Raw genomic sequence first — 18,304 nt, 5'->3', positions numbered from 1 at the left:
TCTGTGCTCAGTGCAGAGTCTGCTTAAGATTCTCTCTCTCTCTCCCCTCCTCTGCCCCACCCTTCACACCCCCCCAGCTATCTCTCTCTCTAAAATAAATAAATAAATCCTTAAAAAAATAAGAATAAAAAATAAAAATGACCCAGGTTCATAAAGAAACAAACGAAAATGCTGAGGGAGAAGAAAGTGGTGCAGAGGCAGGGGACTGTGCAGATTAAAAGTGACTTAAAACATATCAGTCAATTGAAATGTGTTGACATTATTTAAACTCTGTAGGAATTTAAATAAATAGGAAAAAAATCAGTAAAAATCAAACATGGACTCAGTACTGATGATATTAATATTGTTGGGTATGATAATTGTATTCTTTTTGTCTTTCTACATTGTTTTTAAGTCTTTACCTTTTTATAGACATATACTTAAGTATTTATGGGTACAGCAATATGTTGTTTTAGAAAATCATTCAAATAATACCCAAAAGAAGTAGCAGGTAGGAGGACTTAAGAAACAAGAAGGGTAGGATGATGATAACTGCGGACACAGGGTAATGGGGCCATGAGGATTCAGTACACTAACATCTCTGGTTTTACAGACTTGGAATTTTTCAAATAGACGAATTGCAAAAAATATAAAATATATAATAGTTCATTTCATGTGCTCATTCGAACCCAAATTATCCCTGGAACACAATCCTATATGTTGGTGACCAAGAACCGATCCTGGGGGAACACCGTCATTTGTGTGCCATACAAAAATCAAAGTCCTCCAGAGTACCACAGCATAGGAATTACGGTCGTGATCTTTTTTCCATTCTTTTACTCACTTCTTTTTTCCCCTCTCGTGGTATTTTCTTCATCTAATCTCAAGCTTTTCATCATTAAATTCCTTTATTTTTCATAAAAAGGGTAATGACCCATAGAGATGCTAAGCCCTAGTCTAACTCTGGTCCTAAATATCTTCTATAATAAATGCAAGACTTAAATTTATCTTAAAATCTCAAGTGAACTTCTTTGCAAATAGCTTTATATTTATGTGTTACCATTAATAAGCCTCTAGGTTCAACAGTTTAAATTTAAACTAAAAAAATCTTCATTTTCGCCTAAAAGATTCAATGAATTCAATATATAGCCTTCCTCCTGTTTCATAGCACTTAATCCCTAAAACTCACATCTACAATAGACATCTATTTCAAAAACCGAATCTATTCCAATTGTGTTGCAACTTACCTAACAACTGACATGCAGCTACTACTTGTCACACTTCTGAAGGCACAGATCCCTCATAAATGTCCCCCTTTTTCATAAGGTTTAACTCAACAACTGAGATTTCCGGGCAGAGTCGGCATCTGCCGTGTGTTGGATGCCCAAGAGCACATGCCTTCCTTCTGTCACTGAGAGGAGCTTACCTCAAGTACTGTTTTAGGGCGCTTGTTATTGTCTTCACTTCCCAATCTATGGAATTCTCCAGGTCCACCTCATTGCATGTTTTTACATCTAGTGAGCAAACAAGAAAAGAGTAATTAAAACCCAGAACATTCAACGGCCCCTTTGACTTGCTCACAAAGCTTCCATTTTTAAATGGCCAAAACACAAATAATTTTGGGATTTCTTATAAAAACATACACAGTTTCCTCTAGTATAAGCTGTGTTCTATTATTACACATTCCTATGCAACTTCAGAAGATCTGTAATGGAGATCAAAGGAGCAGGGTAAGATGGGGCTGGGGGGAGGGAAGACCTAGACACAGTAGGGCATTGCAATATTCACAGCCCAAAGCATAAACAGTCATGATGACTGCGATGCTGATAGTTATTACTATTATTAAAGACACTACTCAGTAGCCATGGCTTAGAGCGTGTGGCATTTGCAGTGTCTACATATTTTACTGTGTCTCAGGTGGCATTACCGTCATCACACTGTGTTATGACAAGGGAAACAGCACCGTTAATGGCAAAATGGCAACACATCCATGGGAAGAAAGGACAGTAAGCCTGGCCCCACACTTCTAAGATCTGTACTCAACATATTACCCTTCTGAAGATTAATGCATGATCAACCAAAATAGCATATGGTGATACACACATTTAAACTCAACTTTCACATCATCACAATTTATACACTCATCTAAGGACTATTTATTGGAAGCCTCTGTGCAACACTTCTGACATTCATTCTAAATAAAACGAGTTTTCTTTGTCCTAAAAGTGTTAATGACGTGTTTCTTCCAAACGCCCTTTCAGATAGCTAATAAACTTGGTGGGAAAAGATGTGTGGCTTAAACGAACAAACGGGAGGGGAAGGGAAGTAGTAAATTCTGAAAAGGAAAAAGTGAGTCTTGGTGGAAATAAAAGGAAAGGATGGTATGAAAGGGAAAAGCCAGCACTCTGGGTAGGGTAGTACCTTTAATCCTTCTCAGGCTGGGCTGCTGTACCCGGCTGCCGGCTCGGCACCGGGAAGGAGGGCACCGTGTTATCACAAACCTGGGCTTAAATCCCCACCACCACCCTAAGCAGCTGCACCACCCGAACCAAGTCAGTGCCAAGCCGGACTGAACTTCGGGTTTCGTCTGCACCATGAGATCAAGTGAACGCTCTCACAGAACTCTGAAGAGCAGCAAAGCAAATCAGGAATGTGTACAAATTCCCATAAATTGTTTCAATGAGTAGGCAATTACCACAGCTGAGTCACTACAAGTGTAAGCATTCAGAGGTGGTTCCTACTCAAAGGGAGGGGGCAGCAAATGGGTTACGATGAATGATACTACACAATCAATAGAAACTCACCTGGTTTTCTATACTCCCATCATCCAAAGGAAAAAAAAAATTAGACATTCCTGGAAGAGATTTTATTTCTCCCTCACTCCAGAATGATGTTTCAACTAAGACCCAAGCAAAGGAGTCGGTTCAGACTCCCCCCCCCCCAACTCTGCCCCCCGCCCACACTGTATTTGTCTAGATAGGAGAGGAAACAGCTTGTTAGTATTTCCTCTTGAAAGGCACTAAAGAGAAAAGCCTGTCAGAACGGGACCATGGCATTCGGTCAGGCATGCCACTAAAAAATCTTTGGGCTTGGGCATGAGGAAGGATAGATGGCAACTCAATATTACTCTCAAACTTCCTGACAATAAAGTAAAACAGGAAGTGATGGTTCTTCCACAGCCGTAACATCATACATATGAAGTCCATTACTCAAAAGTCTGGAGACTTTTTAAAGCACTTCAACCGTTCTTGATTACAGCAACTGACAGCAACATGCAATAAACTACAACAATGGCAATTGATACTGATTACATTTTGATCAGTTCCTACAATTCAGAACTCATTTGTTACCGAGCTTGTCAGACAAGCCACAGATACATTCAAGAAATCAAATTAAGCACCCTGATTAAAGGTGCAATCCTTTATAACGAGGACTAAATAATTCTGTTCTAAAGGCTTTGCCAACCAATTACTTCAGTAACTGAATATTCTCTCTCTCATTAAATCAATTATTTAAATCTCATTTTAACATACAAGTCAGATAACATTTTCAATCAACTCGCTACCGGCAAATCAGCAGTTTAAAATCAGGAGGCTTCCAAAGGAAATCTTTTATTTTCACCTTTCCATCAAATAATCAGTCTATATTTTGAGAATAATATTCTTTCTACGGAAAAATAAGTCATCCTTTGAATTCATGCAATAAAAAGTAGCTGTCATATCAGAAGCTCATGACTACATAGCACCTACGGTACTAATCCTCTATTACATTTTCACTGTTTTCGAATAACTCAGTCGTCCCTAGCAGCTCTGTACAATCAGAAGACCCACTGGGACCAGGTAAATTTGCTAAGAACTTATTTGGGATTCACACTTAAAAATGCATTTGAGTGTCCAATCAGAATATATGTCCTACAGTAAACAAGGAAGGAATTTTGCTTCCTTTCTGACCAAGGGACAACACCCTTATGGATTAGTTAAAACTCTAAACTAACAAGCACAGATGCAAATAGTTGACTTTTTATTGGAGCTAATGTTTCATAATTATGTAACCAGTGTTCTTTTTTCTGAAACCGGAAATTTTCAGCCCCACCTAAATACAAAATGCTGACACCCTTCTGAATATTGACTTGGGCCCCGCTTGAAAGTACTTGATGGAGCATGCTGATTGAATGAATTTTGAGAATATACTTTATAATCCAAAATCCGAATTTTTCACCTACATTACTTTTTCCCCCCAATCTATATAAAAAAGCTGTCCTACAAATAAACAGGGTAATATTTTTTAAAGTAAAACTTCTAAATTAGTTTTATTTCTTGTTTTCTGTGCTTGTGTCTAAAAATAAAATCACCCATCCTGCTTTGCAAGTTAAATTTGGAAATAACCACCAAATTCACCAACACACATAGGCTACCGTCACATTTTTCTCACAATTTCCCCACCCCGTTCTGATGTTTTCATTCTTCAGTGGGGAGGTGGGAAGAATACAATTCTAACCCATCTTAGTTCTAACCTACCAATAACTATTGTATTTAATCTGTTATATTCTCACCTCATTTACTAAAAATCCATGACTCACCCAAAGACACCTCATCTGATATTTCTCCCTTCCCTCCCAAGTGCTCCAAGTTTCTATTTAAACAAACAAACAACTTTTACAAAACTACATCTATGCATGCCCTCTGTTAAAGCAAAAGGGAAAGGAAAGAAAAACACCTGAAAAGGGAATGAAGACAATTGCTCACTTGGGTTTTTTTTTTTTTTTTTTTCCGAAACTTAAGAAGCTTGGTGCAAGAAAAGCTAGCAGACCTCTACCTTCTGCTCCCAGAATGGAAGACAACTAACAAGACAAACAACTCCCATCGCCATGACCTGACCTGGAGGAGTAGAGATGACAGGTCTATTTAGAGGACTTTGTATGGTCAACTGTCATTAGTATTTCTTGTTGGCAGAGGAGAACAGAGAAGAACAGGGTGGAGGAAAAAGGGGGGTGGGGGGGCAGAGAGAAGATGGGGGGGGAAGAAGAATGGAGAGAAACATTTTTTATTTTAATCTTAAATACGAGGGGTGAAAACACACCAAAAAATGAGATGGGTGAAGAGAACATCCAAGATACTGAGCATGCATTCTTTCTTTAGAAATTATCACATTTACACAAGTGTACTTAAATACTTAAAACATTTCAACCCATATACAAATACGTTACATAAAAATGGCAATAGAAAAAAACCCAAGTAAGTAAGTAGCTCTCAATTACTAAAGAAATCAAGTAAATGGAAGTTCTTGCAAAAAATATTAAATGCCTTGGAATTTTTCCTCAGATACTAAAAAATTAGATTATTTCTCATCTCTACAAAGAAAAGCATTACATACAAATTGTACTTTGAAAAGTTCAAATTTGAAATGAACATTATCTAGAGAAATGGTAACTTAAAAAAAAATTACTGTCTAATACTACAATGGGCAAAATCATCAGCACTAACTCCTCTAGAAGGAGGAATCATGGATTAAGAGCAAAGCTAAAAATCTGTCAGACTCATCCAATTTTTTTTTCTCTGTAAGATATAGAACCCTAGAATAACATACGGAAGTGAGAAAAGATGGAAACAAAGAATGTCCAGGGGATAGGGTATATACAAATACACAGAGAGTCTAAAATTCTTTTTTTTTTTTTTTGGAAGGGGTATAAATTATTTGTTTTGAACACTTAGTAAATCAGGATGGATGGAAAAAGATATCTTTTTTTTAATATTAAGAGACATCTTAAGGGAATTTTAAATTAGGATACTGTGAATAAATCTATTCTGTTAAGAGCTTAGGTTTGAGTTGGTAACAAAGTAACAAGAAATTGGTATTAGTCCTAATAAAAATCCAAAGTTTGTGATTAGCAATCTTAAATTCATAGTAGGAATTATTTATGGATTAAGTAAAATAATTTCTACTGTGTAGCAGCCACCTCCTTTAATAAGGAAATAACAAGTCAGTATCTTTCCCTCATCAATTCTTCAACTTCCTGAAGAAATACTTCTTGGGAAAACACAGCATTTCCTTTGTTAGCAACTGAAGTCAGGTTGTATCACGCTTGTATCCCTGACTTCTCTGCTCTGAGTCTCATGGAAAGTGAAAACCATTTTCCAGGTCATGAATTTTTGAGGGTTTAGGTATTTTAAAACACCTTGCCAGTTCGGGATTATCTTGAGACATTTCCCATGAGCAGAGGAAACTACCACCTTAGTTCAGGGATGCAGATCAAGTGGGATTTCATGAGATTAAGAACAACTTTTGAGACAGCTTAACACTTCAGCGTGACCACAAAGACACCCTTGTTTGAACTTCCCTTGAACGTGAACAAGAAGATAATAAAAATAATGTTAGGATCCTTAGGACCAATTTACTGCCAAAGTGTGCCTTTCAGCCAAAATATCCCCTTCTGATACCAACAGAGTCTTCCAATTCTAATCATTATTACACCATCTTGGAAATGAGAGAAGTGTTTCTAATTTTAAAATTAACTAAAAGCAGATGTTGTAGTCCCATTAAACTCTTCCAGCTGCTACTGAACCACTGGCAACCTGCGTCTATTTAATTTGGAGACCACTAATGGTAAAAAGGAAAATCTGACTGCCAAAATTGCACACCCAAGTTAAACCAGAGAGGCAGAAAATGAAAACAGCTCATGAAAGCGAATGTATTCTAAGACAGCTGTCCAACTGAGGACGGGCAATTTTTCCTGCGGTTAATAGCTTAAAAAAGGTTATTGCTTATTAAATCCTTAATTCAAATACAGCCAAACAAGCAATCCGATCTGCAACATGTCAGTTGATTTTATTCATCTTGGTTTATGCTCCCAAAAACTGAGTCCTTCCTACAATGCTTTAAGATGCAGACAGGTTTAAATGCATTGACAGCATACCTGAGGGCATAGTTAATATTGATTAATTAAAGTGAGATATCAAGTTAATTAATATTTAGCAAGGTCAAAATGACAGATTGGTTTGACATGCAGGCCCTCCAGCCTGATGAGTTATCATCACTCCTCAAGAGGCAGCCTGCTTTGGGGTGGGGAGAGAAGTGGGGCGCCTTACAGGTGGCGCTGAACTGACAGCAGCGTGTAATGTAAAAGCGCTTTGTCATTCACGTAATGTCTGGGGTAATGAAATGAATTCGCTTTCTGGCTTCCTCTAGTCTGCGATGCCAAAGAACACTGTGTTATCAGCACAGATGGAGCATGCATGGTTCTGGAGAAGAGCCTGGTGCAAACTACAAACAAGCCACTGTGAATACCAATGAATCCCAGAGAATCAGATCCTTGCTGTCAAGTGACAGTTTTGGAAGCAACATAAAAATGAGTGAGTCCCAGTGGTCTTGTCCAACCAAATGTACTGTCAAGACTCTGGACAGGGAATTTGGAAGCCATGCAAATCGCAGAGGCCTGGCTGCTACTTTCCTGTGAGAAGCAAGTGCAAGAAGACATTCACCCATGAGCCTGCATTCCTTTTCCACCCCCCCCCCACCCCCCATTTCTTAGTCAGTAAAGACAGTGGATAATCTGTGCTGAGGCAAACACTAATCTACTTCTCCGCATCAGCTATCTCCGCTCAGGAGAAAGCTCATCTAGACAGAAGAACAGAATGGATTCACAAGTATGCTGTACGTTACTATGGAATATTAAGTGGTGAAGACAATGAACATCAACAAACAATGCATGGAAAATGATTAGAAAAGAGGCATACCCATCAACATACTCAGAAGTCTCTGGACCTTTGAACTCACCCCCACAACTCTGTACAATCCTTGGTCATTTATACCTATGAGAAGAGACAGAGTGTTAGCAAAATACAAGACTGTCATATTTTAAAAGCTGGCAACCAACAATTGTATTCAGAATCTTTGCTAACTCACATTAGCAGCATTCCTGTTGACTATAAAAATAACGTTCGACAAAAGCAAGTGTTTACCAACTTGTTTTAGCAGCTTGGTATTCATGAGCTATGGTTGGAAAATAATCTCATAAAAACAATGTTCCATGTGGACAAAATGTAATGAGTCAATGTTAATGAAAGAAGTTCCTTAAGTAGTACTCATGTGTACCAATGCATTCTGTAAAGATGCACTGTAACTTTCATGTTTGTTATGTTTACTTATTCTCGATGTTTTTCTTGAAAAGTTTTAGCTTTTTAAAAATAACATGGTGTTAATTGGTACACAGAAAGAAATCATTATTTGGATGGTTCTTTAAGACCATGGAAATGCATTCAAAATGAAGGCAGAACTGTTTCTGTTTGGAAGAGCTGTTATATGCTCTGTCCAGGGTTGAGCTCTGAAACTTCCAAGGAACATTACTACAAAGTATACAACAAAACGAACCAAATCACACCATTCTCTCTCTGCGGAGCCAGGAAAACAAAAATCTCTTTGCACCACAGACAAGTAAAGGCAAGAAAATGTACTGTCGAACATAATTTACTGTATTGAATACATGGCATGTTTGGATTCTGATTTGAATAAACCAACTTGTAAAAGGGCATTTTTCAGGCAATCAGGAAATTCTGAGTGACGTTAAGATTAGGTCAGAAAACGTCCCCCATGGGGTGCCTGGGTGGCACAGCAGTTAAGCGTCTGCCTTCGGCTCGGCGTGATCCCAGCGTTACGGGATCGAGCCCCACATCAGGCTCCTCCGCTAGGAGCCTGCTTCTTCCTCTCCCACTCCCCCTGCTTGTGTTCCCTCTCTCGCTGGCTGTCTCTATCTCTGTCAAATAAATAAATAAAATCTTTAAAAAAAAAAAAAGAAAACGTCCCCCTATTTTTTCAAGATACATGCCAAAAAGAGTGAAAGGAACCTATCTGAGATTTGCTTTAAGAGCAAAGGAGGGATAAATGAAGCAATTTTAGTAAAATCTTTATAATTGTTGAGCCTGAGTAATAGGAATACAAGAGTTCACTGTACCACCCTATCTACTGTTTTTATGCTTGAAACCTTTCATAATAAAATAATGGCTTTCAAAAAAACAGGACTTATATTTATTTCTCAAAAGAGTTACAGCTTGCTGCCTGTGCTTCTGGTCTGCACTACCAATGTTAAAGCTAACAAGAACACAACTGGCTGAAAGGAAGATGATGCCTCTAATCCTCCAAGTTTCCAAAACAAAACACCACCAAAAAGGCCATGGAATTTGCCCAAGGGGGCTTACTCTCTTTTTTGCCTCCCTGCATGGGTGATGAATAGAATACCAGACAGATTCTGAAGGGCTAGATTCTGGTCAAGGCTCAGTCACTCCTGAGCTCTGAAACCTTGGGCAAGACGAGATCGGATCTCGATGAGGTATCTGAGATCAAGGATAGCATCTTGTACCTTGTGTTACGGAGAGTGGATATTGAGACGATATTAACACATGTACTGTCAATTCTAACACACCGCACACACAAAACCTCTCATTATTCCTTGCAAAAAACAAGTCTTCATTTTCCTTTTCTCTATTTTGCCTTTCATTTATTTCTCCTTAATCATTTTGTAAGCTTCTCAAATGTCCTACTTGTCCATCTATGATATGCAAAATTTTGCATCCTCCCAAAACCCATAACCCTCACTCCCTCAGAACTTGACTTTGGAAATAAAGTATTTAAAAGAGGTAATTAAGTTAAAATTAGGTCAGTAGGGTAGACCCTATACCAACATGACCAATGTTCTTATAAGGAGTTGGGACACACACATACAGAGGGAAGACGATGTGAAGACACAGGAAGAAGACCGTCACCCACAAACCAAGGAGAGGGGCACTCGGAAGAAACCAACCCTGCTGACACATGGACCTCAGATTTCTAGCTCCAACAATTCTGAGAAAGTAAATTTCTATTGTTTAAGCCACCCAGTCTGTGGTACTTCACTATGGTAGTCCAAGCAAATACACACACCTTCTCTCTCAATTATCTCCAAAGAGCTCAAAGGACCAGAGGAGCAAAGGCTAGCCTTTCAGTCTACATATGTCTGTTCTAAAGAGGCTTTGAATGCTAGAGAATCAAAGCAGCAGAGAGGCATCTTCCTGATGGGGAAGCTCACAGACTCCAAGAGAGAGAGAGAGAGAAATTCAGGTCAGCCCTGCCGGAGTTGATAAAAAGGAAATTGTCAAGAAACACAAAAATCAGAGTTTGAGCCTGCTACAAGAGAAAAGACTGGGCCTCATTCCTTCCTTCTCCTAGAGGCCAGAAGGCCATGTCCGGAGAGTTTAAAATACCAGAGGATTTTTTTCCTCAATACACCTCTATTTAAGAAACCTAAAATAGTTTGACTTTAGTGCCAGAAGCCAAAAGAGCAAGTCATATTCTGCAGTCAAACAAACGTGTGTCTTTGAGAAGGGCCTGAAATACATAGAGAAATGAAATAAGAATGTTACCTCAGTAATAATCATCACTCTGTGCTGGTAATTACTATCAGATAATTGATCAAGTTCAAATTCATCAACCTGAGAGAAGCTGAGTTAATTGCTAATGCATAATGAAAGGTGCAAGGGGGAATTGATGCTACTCAACTCAGTTTCCATTTTTTTAAGATGAAATTTAAATAAACCTCATATAAAAGCAGCTTGGAAACAGCACATAAAACACATACACACACACACAAGTCATGTAGGATTTTGTTTCTTGTTACAATGTCCTTAAAAGCAAACAGGAACATACTTTATATCTATGAACATACACATGTCCTATAAAAGACAACAAATAAATATATTTGAAGAATATAAACCAATCAATATGCCAAGTCCCATGAGTGGGTTTATCACTGTCTCTCCGGCTTCTCTTCCACATTTTCCCCTTTCAGCCAAAGGAGTCACTATTTCTAATCACCAAGTATTAGAATTTTGAATTTTTCTTCAACTTCCTGTCACTTTCTAAATTCAATAGTTGCACAATTTCTTCAAACTTCAGACTAACCTCTGCTCCATCACCACAGTTTTGAATTTTATACACACACATTTCTTAAGGCATCCTTGCAGGGAAGCACACATAACCATAATTCATTCTGAACAGCATCATTTTTTTCATTTTTCAAACCACTTTGATTATCTAAGTTCTCTTCCATCCCCATTTAAGAGTAAGCCATCAGATCCAGTCTAGATTCCATAACAAGTAGGTAGGGCATAAATACATAAATATCCACAATAGGGCCTACCTCACCTACCCTGGAGTATTCACCTTTAGCAGAGCAGACCTCGAACTATCATCGCAAATAACCAAATTCGTCCCCTCCTGAGGTAGAGGCCCCATCTGACAGAAATGTTCTTCCCCTTCTCTTCACAAATTACTCATCTGTCAAGTATTTATTCATCAAATATGTGCCAGGTTCTGTTCTAGCTGCCCAAGATTCAACAGTGAGCAAAATGAAGTCCCATCTGGACCTTCGAAACCAGATTAAAATCCCACCTTTTCTACCACCAGCCCACAGTGATACTCCCTTTCCCTGAACGTGACTCATAATTAATTCCTCTTAACTCTTGATTACATTTTAAAACAAGCCCACAATCTCTTATTTGCAATTCCCAAAAGCAAAATCTGAATGCTTGACCTGACGTAAGATTATTTATGTCTGTATTTTTCTCCCACTAAGTGTGAATATTCCTAATTAACCATGTTAAAGGTAATTTCCACACACAACCTATCTGGAGATGTAATATACTGTCTGCATTACTTTTCTAGAACACATCCAGCCTCATGATTTTCAAACCTGTGTTCCACCTTCTCTTCCCAAATACACACAGACATGGAAAGATCCTAGGTCAATCTTGGTTTTTGCTTTTAATAGCTTTCATGGTGCCTTGCATAGAATAGTTGAGTACAGAAGAGGCAATGGCCAGGGTGATCTGACTTGAAATTAACTTGGAACTACAGATATAAAATTGGACTTGGTCCAAAACAGACATTACAATTAAGAACTAAAAACTTAAGATATCCAAGTTATTACAATCTTTTCAGGATATTGACATTCCCTGATGTCATTACTACAAGACTTTCTAACTTTTAACAAAAATTTGTCATCTGATCAAAGTGTTATAGACCCAAAGATTTTTTTCTCTTTTAATAAATAAGAGTGTTTCTGATCAGTAGTAAAGAAAGGGTAAGTGCTCTCCATTACCGTGACAAGCAGCTGCTGACAGCTGTCCCTGGGCAAAGTGGACAAGGTGAAATCAAATGTGTCTTCCTTCCCACCACCTGTCTCCTCCAATCTCACACAGTCCTGTCATTGAGCACTAGCCACATCTTTCTTGAGGAGAAAGTCAAAAAGTGGAAATGAGTCAGGTTTCGTCATCATCTCTGCTCAACAGCTTCCCTCTCAGAACCCAGATGATGCTGCCAGAACCAGTCTATTCTACTCCATAAAACACCTGCACAGAACTACCCAACCCCAGTGGGCACTCAGAGGCCCTGGTAGGTGGGCTGGAGAAGCAAAAAAATAAGACGCTCTTGGAAAATAAAAGAATTAGACACAAAAGGAAAAGAAAGCCAAAGAGGGTGGATAAGTTCAGTTGAACAACAGAGGTGGGGGAAAAGGCTGGAGTGGCTGCAACTGGCAAATAAATGTATTGAGTAAGAAGAAAACAGGAAGTGGCAATTAGAGTAAAGGAAGCAGAAGAGAGAAGACAGGTCATTAAAACACACACACACACACACAGAGGAAAGGTCAACACAGAACAGAATGAAAGGAAGGAGAAATTGGAGATAAATGAGAAGATAACAGACTAGAAATTACATAACATTTAAATTCTTATTTAATAAAATACTGTGTACTTACTATATTTTAAGCACTGAGATAGAATAAAGTGAAGTCAGGGTAAAATTTAAAAGAGAATTAAAATAAGAGAGAGAGCAACTTGGGACCAATGCAGCCATAAAGTCTTGTTTTTCCTTTTCTTTCTGGCTTCAGGAGTAGATTCCATACCTGATAACTCAGGATTCTTAATAACTTGCATGATCTTCAGCACATGGTATATATTTAACAAACGAATTGGATAAATTAATGGATAAACTGAATAAATGATTAATAAGTTGATGACTGATTTGTAAAGTGATAAGGACAGAAAATAAAAAGGGACAGAAAAGGTTGTTAGTAGAAAAGACAGATATAACAGTATAAAAGAATAAGACTCAAAGTGGAACTTAAATACTTTTGATGGTAACAGGCACAAAATTATTAAAATCATACACGTTTTCCAGGTGTATGATTCTACAGAAATAAATGACCATATGTTATGGGTCTATCAACCAACATTCATTCATTTCTCATCTAGTAACCAGCAGAGTGCTTGGCATGGAATGAGGTAATTGATCAATATTTGTGGAAGGGCCGAATCATTCATTTGCACTTGCGCAAGCTGACAACAGGGGTGAAAGGCCATTAATATTCAGGTTCACATTCACAGAATTTACATCAAAAGTCTGCCACATGTCATCATTAATAAGGCATACACGCACACACACACGCACGCATGCATAAATACACAGGTCCCCCAGCACTGCAAAGATTTTTTTCCCCTTTGGGCTATGTAATGAACAAACATACAATTTTATGCATATATAAATATTAATCACAGTTGCATGTTTTATAATTATACATTATAAATGTTAACTAACCTCGAGAGACTCTTGAAAATAAAAGGAAAAAAGCACTACAGGTAAAATGATGAGGAAAAACTTGTGAGGAAATGACCGAGCAACAAAGCTAAGAATGATATGCTTTAAAGGTGACTCCAAAAATAGCAATGATGAGGCTCATGAATATTGCTTCAGGTCAGCAGTAAATTACAAAAATTTGATAATGTGTCCCTTATATCTATTTTTAACTAATCCCCAAAAACACTCCATTTACATGTCTGCAAATCCAATAAGCACTTTCCAGGCTATCCACTGAACTGGGTTACATAAAAATAAACAGCTTCATATACAAAGATTTCCTTCCAAGATACCGGACAATTCATAATACCTTAAGGTTCTGTCAAAAACACACATTTATATTGAATTATTTTTAAGTATAAGCAGGCAGAACCAAGAATCATTCGCTCTAGCCCATCAAAGGGATATAACATTCAACATCATAAATTTAATAAACTAGATTTATAGAATTCTAAAACTTTGGAAGAAGAATGCATTGTTTTTAACACTTCTAATGAATTAAATAGTACAAAAAGGGTAAGAAACAAATTTTAAGCCCTGCAAGAGAATTTTAACTACAGCTGATAGTAACATTTTAATCTTTCTAGATCTTGGTTCCCTCACTTAAAAAAAAAAAAAAAAAAAGCATAACCAGGTTACTGATATCCTGGAAACTTCCAACTCTACCACTACCCTGTTGTACAACCTAGCAAGTTGCTCCATCTCTCTGTGTCTCAGTTTCTTTACCTGAAAAATGAGGTTAATGGTGGCATGGGGTTGTCACGAAAATTAGAGGAGACAACATGTGTAAAGCATGTGCATGGGCCTCACATACCAAGCACTCATTAAAAGCTTTAGTTGAGCATAAAATTCAAAATCAGAATCAAAATCAGTATCGACACAGCTAGGTACAAGACACGACACACACACAAGTTGCCCTACCTGAGGCGTGCAGTCTATAGCCTACCTTTATACGATAAAGCACATGTTGAGAAGAGAGTCAAAGTGTATTCAATATGAATGGCTCATGGAAAATGTGAAATTCCTGTTCACTGATCACATTTGGAATTTCTCCCCTAGTTGATGATTATTTGGGCAGCAGACAGAAAAACATTACAGACAGCTACTATCTGCCAGAAACTACTCGGCAGTTTCCTTCCTCTGAAGTCTTGGTTTCACTTTCAGTTGGCCTCCACGTACTCTTTTCAGATAAATCCACTTCTGCACTATGATGAATAGCCTCCCACCAGCAGGAACTTTGAAGAAAGGTCTCACGATTTCATTCACATGGTCTTCCCACACCCAAACCAACCTAGGACTGAGCTCGGAAACCCGACAGCCTGGGGCGTGAGGGCAGCTGTGCCCACTGAGGCTGGCTGTCACATCCACTTCCGTTACTACATCCCATCCCAGCGGAAGCGATGAGTATAGACAAAATACAAGGCAAATATCCAATTCTGGGTCTAAGTCAATATCTTTGGAAGCACTGATCACTTCAGGACTCTTCAGACACATCTAGGCTGGACTCTAAGACTCATCTTTTCCAAATCCAAGTCTCATGTACAAAGGGTATTTGGTTTATTAGCTGCTACCTTGGTATTAGGGTCAGAACAGAATATATATTCCTAGCATTCCACGTGGCCAGCCTCATTCCCAGTTTCTAGCCCACATGAGAAAGCATTTTTGCTTCGGACAACCCCTAGACTTGCTGCTGTTCCTTGCACAAACACCCAAACCAGTGGACAGGGCGCCTCCAGCAGGGCTGGTGAGAAACTACAAACTAACGGGAAGTTTCCTCTTTCATTAGTAACACTTGGAGTCCCAAGTATTACTCCCCAGAGGTCTGATGTCCTCTGACAGATCTGACAGATCTAGCTATGACTCATTCAATGTGCCCTTCCATCTTTCCTCACAGTGTAAACCCTGGGGAAAGGAGTATCTCACAGTCCTGGGCCTCCCAGCAGCATTCAGCAACCCTATTAACACTAAGCTGAATTGTCAACCAACTCTTCCTCTCACCTTACTCTACTGCCACGGGACAATTCTGACTTCCAGTCAGGAGATGAAGATCCAAATTCTGGCTCTGCCACTTTCTAGTTGTGTGAACTGTGGCAGGTTTACCCTCAACCTGTTCCAAGCCTCCGATCCCTCATACGCACCTGAGCCTAACAAACAAGATCAATCTTCTCAACCACCCACTGAGTTTTGTAGGGATGGGTGAGCTAGAGTACATGACATACTTGGAAACCATAAAATGCCATTCATTATTAGGTTTTAAATATTGTCAGGTGCAGATTCCACGCTGATACTACGTCTTCCACTAAGAGACTTTCCATGGTGCTGCAGAGATTCTCAGCAAAGGGGATAAATCTCTCTTGGGCTGATGGTGCCCCTTCAGAGGCCCATGCTGGAGCTGCTATGGAAAGAAGAAGGCATGACTTTAGAATGGCTTCATCTCAAATCTGGATGAGCACTTTGGACACTGACACTTAAATCTCCCTGCTCCCCTTTTCTGCTATCTACAGTTTCAAAATTCCTCCATTTAAAAATTTGTCTAGGGGCACCTAGGTGGCTCAGTCGGTGAAGCGTCTGCCTCCCACTCAGGTCATGATCCCAGGGTCCTGGGATCAAGCCCCGCAACTGGGCTCCCTCCTTAGCAGAGAGCCTGCTTCTCCCTCTTCCTCTGCTGCCCCCACCCCACTTGTGCTCTCTCACTCTCTGTCAAATAAATAAAATCTTTAAAAAATAAATAAAAAATAAAAATGTGTCTGTATTCTTTCGTTTATCTCCAGCATCCTTAGGAAATCAGCCTACAGAGTCTCCATCTCCTCATGGTCATGGATGTTGAGAGCACCGACATTAAAAACTCAGCCTTGGGTTTGAGTTGTAGTCTAATGCTTTCTGGCTGAGGCTTACACAAGTCAAATCACATCTCCTGGCTTCAGATGCTCATGTAAAATGGAGAGACACGGTCTTATAGGGTTCTTGTAATAAGTACAACCTGTCCGGCCTGGCTATTCTCTAGCTTCTTGCTTCCCAACTCTTAACCCAGTGGTTTTTTTCTTGGTCTTCCTCCTGCCTAAACTTACTAGAGCAGGTGACATAGGTATGACTTTCTCTTCCTTGGAATTGCCCCTCTTCCAGATTCCTTTACACCACACTGCCTTGGGTTCCTCTCCGACCCATGACTGTGCTATGTCTCCCTAATTATTCTTTTTCCCCATATTCTCGAACACAAAGATCCCCAAAGATTCTGCCCTTTGCCCCATTATCTTCTTCCCTCACCATCCATCTGACATGACTTTCTGACACTCAAAACTTCACCCCTCTGAAAATCATGCCCACCTTCTTCTCTTTGTTGCCTTCATCTTATTTCTGACAGAAATGTCACAGGCACCTTGAATTCCTATGAGAAACCAATCCCAATCCCCATGTTCCTCCCAAACCTCTTGCTCCTCCTGCATTCTCTGTCTTGGCTAAAGAAGTCTTCATCTACCTTGGCTGGAAAGCTTATAGTTTACCTTCCCTTCTCCCCGTCTTCTACAGCCAACATGTCATCAGATTCTGTTTTTCTGCCAAGTGTCTCGTCCTATCCATCCCTTCTTTCCATTGCCGACACCCTAGTTTAAACTTCCATCAACTCCTGTGTGGATTATTTCTAAAATCCAACCAGCCATCCTGCCTGCCATCCCGTCCATCCCACCCGGCTCCCGTTAAATCTACTTCCTCCCATTAAAAGACGTGAACACATGCCTGCTCAAATCTGTCAACGTCTCACCATTGCCTATAGAACCGAGGCAAACGTGCAGCACAGCACCTGGGATCTGCCACACTCTGGCCTCGACTGCTCACAGAGCATCTTGTCACATCATACCCATCCACCCCCTCTGCCAGCAACACCCCAAGACGGATGGATGAACACCATCTGTTCCACTATCTCTCTCGGGAGCAAAGAACATGTTTGCCTGCAGCTTTGGAAAATAGAGATAGTGTCTCCATCTAGAACAAAGGGCAGGCATGCTCGCTGGCCATAATAAAAGACTCAAGCTTCCTAAGTTCAGAGTTTTTTTCTCTTATAATATGACCCACTATGTGTGCAGATCTCACCTGACCCTCTCTGCAGTGCCCTTGGGAATCAGACGCCGACACAAAATTTAATACTCTGGCTACTGAGAGTAATAAACTGTCCTTCATCTCTGATCTAGGAGTCTTGAGTCTTCTACTAGCATCCATGAAACTGCAAAATAACTTGTTCACATGAAAGCATAAAATCAGGTCCTTCACTGCCTTGAAACTAGATTGAAGCTAATCTTTAAGAAAAGGAACCATATCTCCACCATTTTTTCTTCCAGTATCTTTCCTACAGGAAACACCGAAAAGGAACGGACTAAAGCCCATCTAACACACGCATGCCCAGGAATACGTAAGTATTAAATGCGCTGGAGTGGACGGGACAGCTACATAAAAGTACATTTCATTTTCAGCCTCACTCATACAGCTCAAACTTACGTGGTCACAGAATTTTACTTACGTAAATCAGAAAAGAAACTCAAACTCAAGGCAGAAGTTGGCTGTTGTTTTTTGCAGGACTCCTTTTCCTCCCTTCTCTACAGAGAACAGAACATCAGGAAAGGCCGAAAGGTGTCTCGCTGCTGCCATCTGTCTCTCCACCTCAGAGCAGCTA

At 39.5% G+C, this 18,304-nt stretch overlaps 1 protein-coding gene across 2 annotated transcripts in view; it reads right to left on the bottom strand.

The window, feature by feature from the left end:
* Window positions 1-18,304, bottom strand: part of ARHGAP10 (Rho GTPase activating protein 10) — a 313,438-nt gene that overhangs the window by 126,325 nt on the left and 168,809 nt on the right. The window contains exons 14-15 of one of the 2 annotated variants that reach the window (XM_045798867.2): window positions 7,713-7,787; window positions 1,406-1,493 (exon numbers count right to left, since the gene is read on the bottom strand). In XM_045798867.2, the coding sequence (XP_045654823.1) occupies window positions 1,406-1,493; window positions 7,713-7,787 (163 nt within the window). The remainder of the gene's footprint in view (window positions 1-1,405; window positions 1,494-7,712; window positions 7,788-18,304) is intronic. The other variant, XM_087866502.1, reaches the window with a different exon arrangement.

The sequence above is a fragment of the Ursus americanus genome, chromosome 13, assembly GCF_024610735.1.
Source record: "Ursus americanus isolate L20-20 chromosome 13, mUrsAme1.1.p, whole genome shotgun sequence".
Classification (NCBI taxonomy): Eukaryota; Metazoa; Chordata; class Mammalia; order Carnivora; family Ursidae; genus Ursus; species Ursus americanus.
The sequence above is the reverse complement of the archived record's forward strand: the minus strand, read 5'-3'. Positions and strand labels throughout refer to the sequence as shown.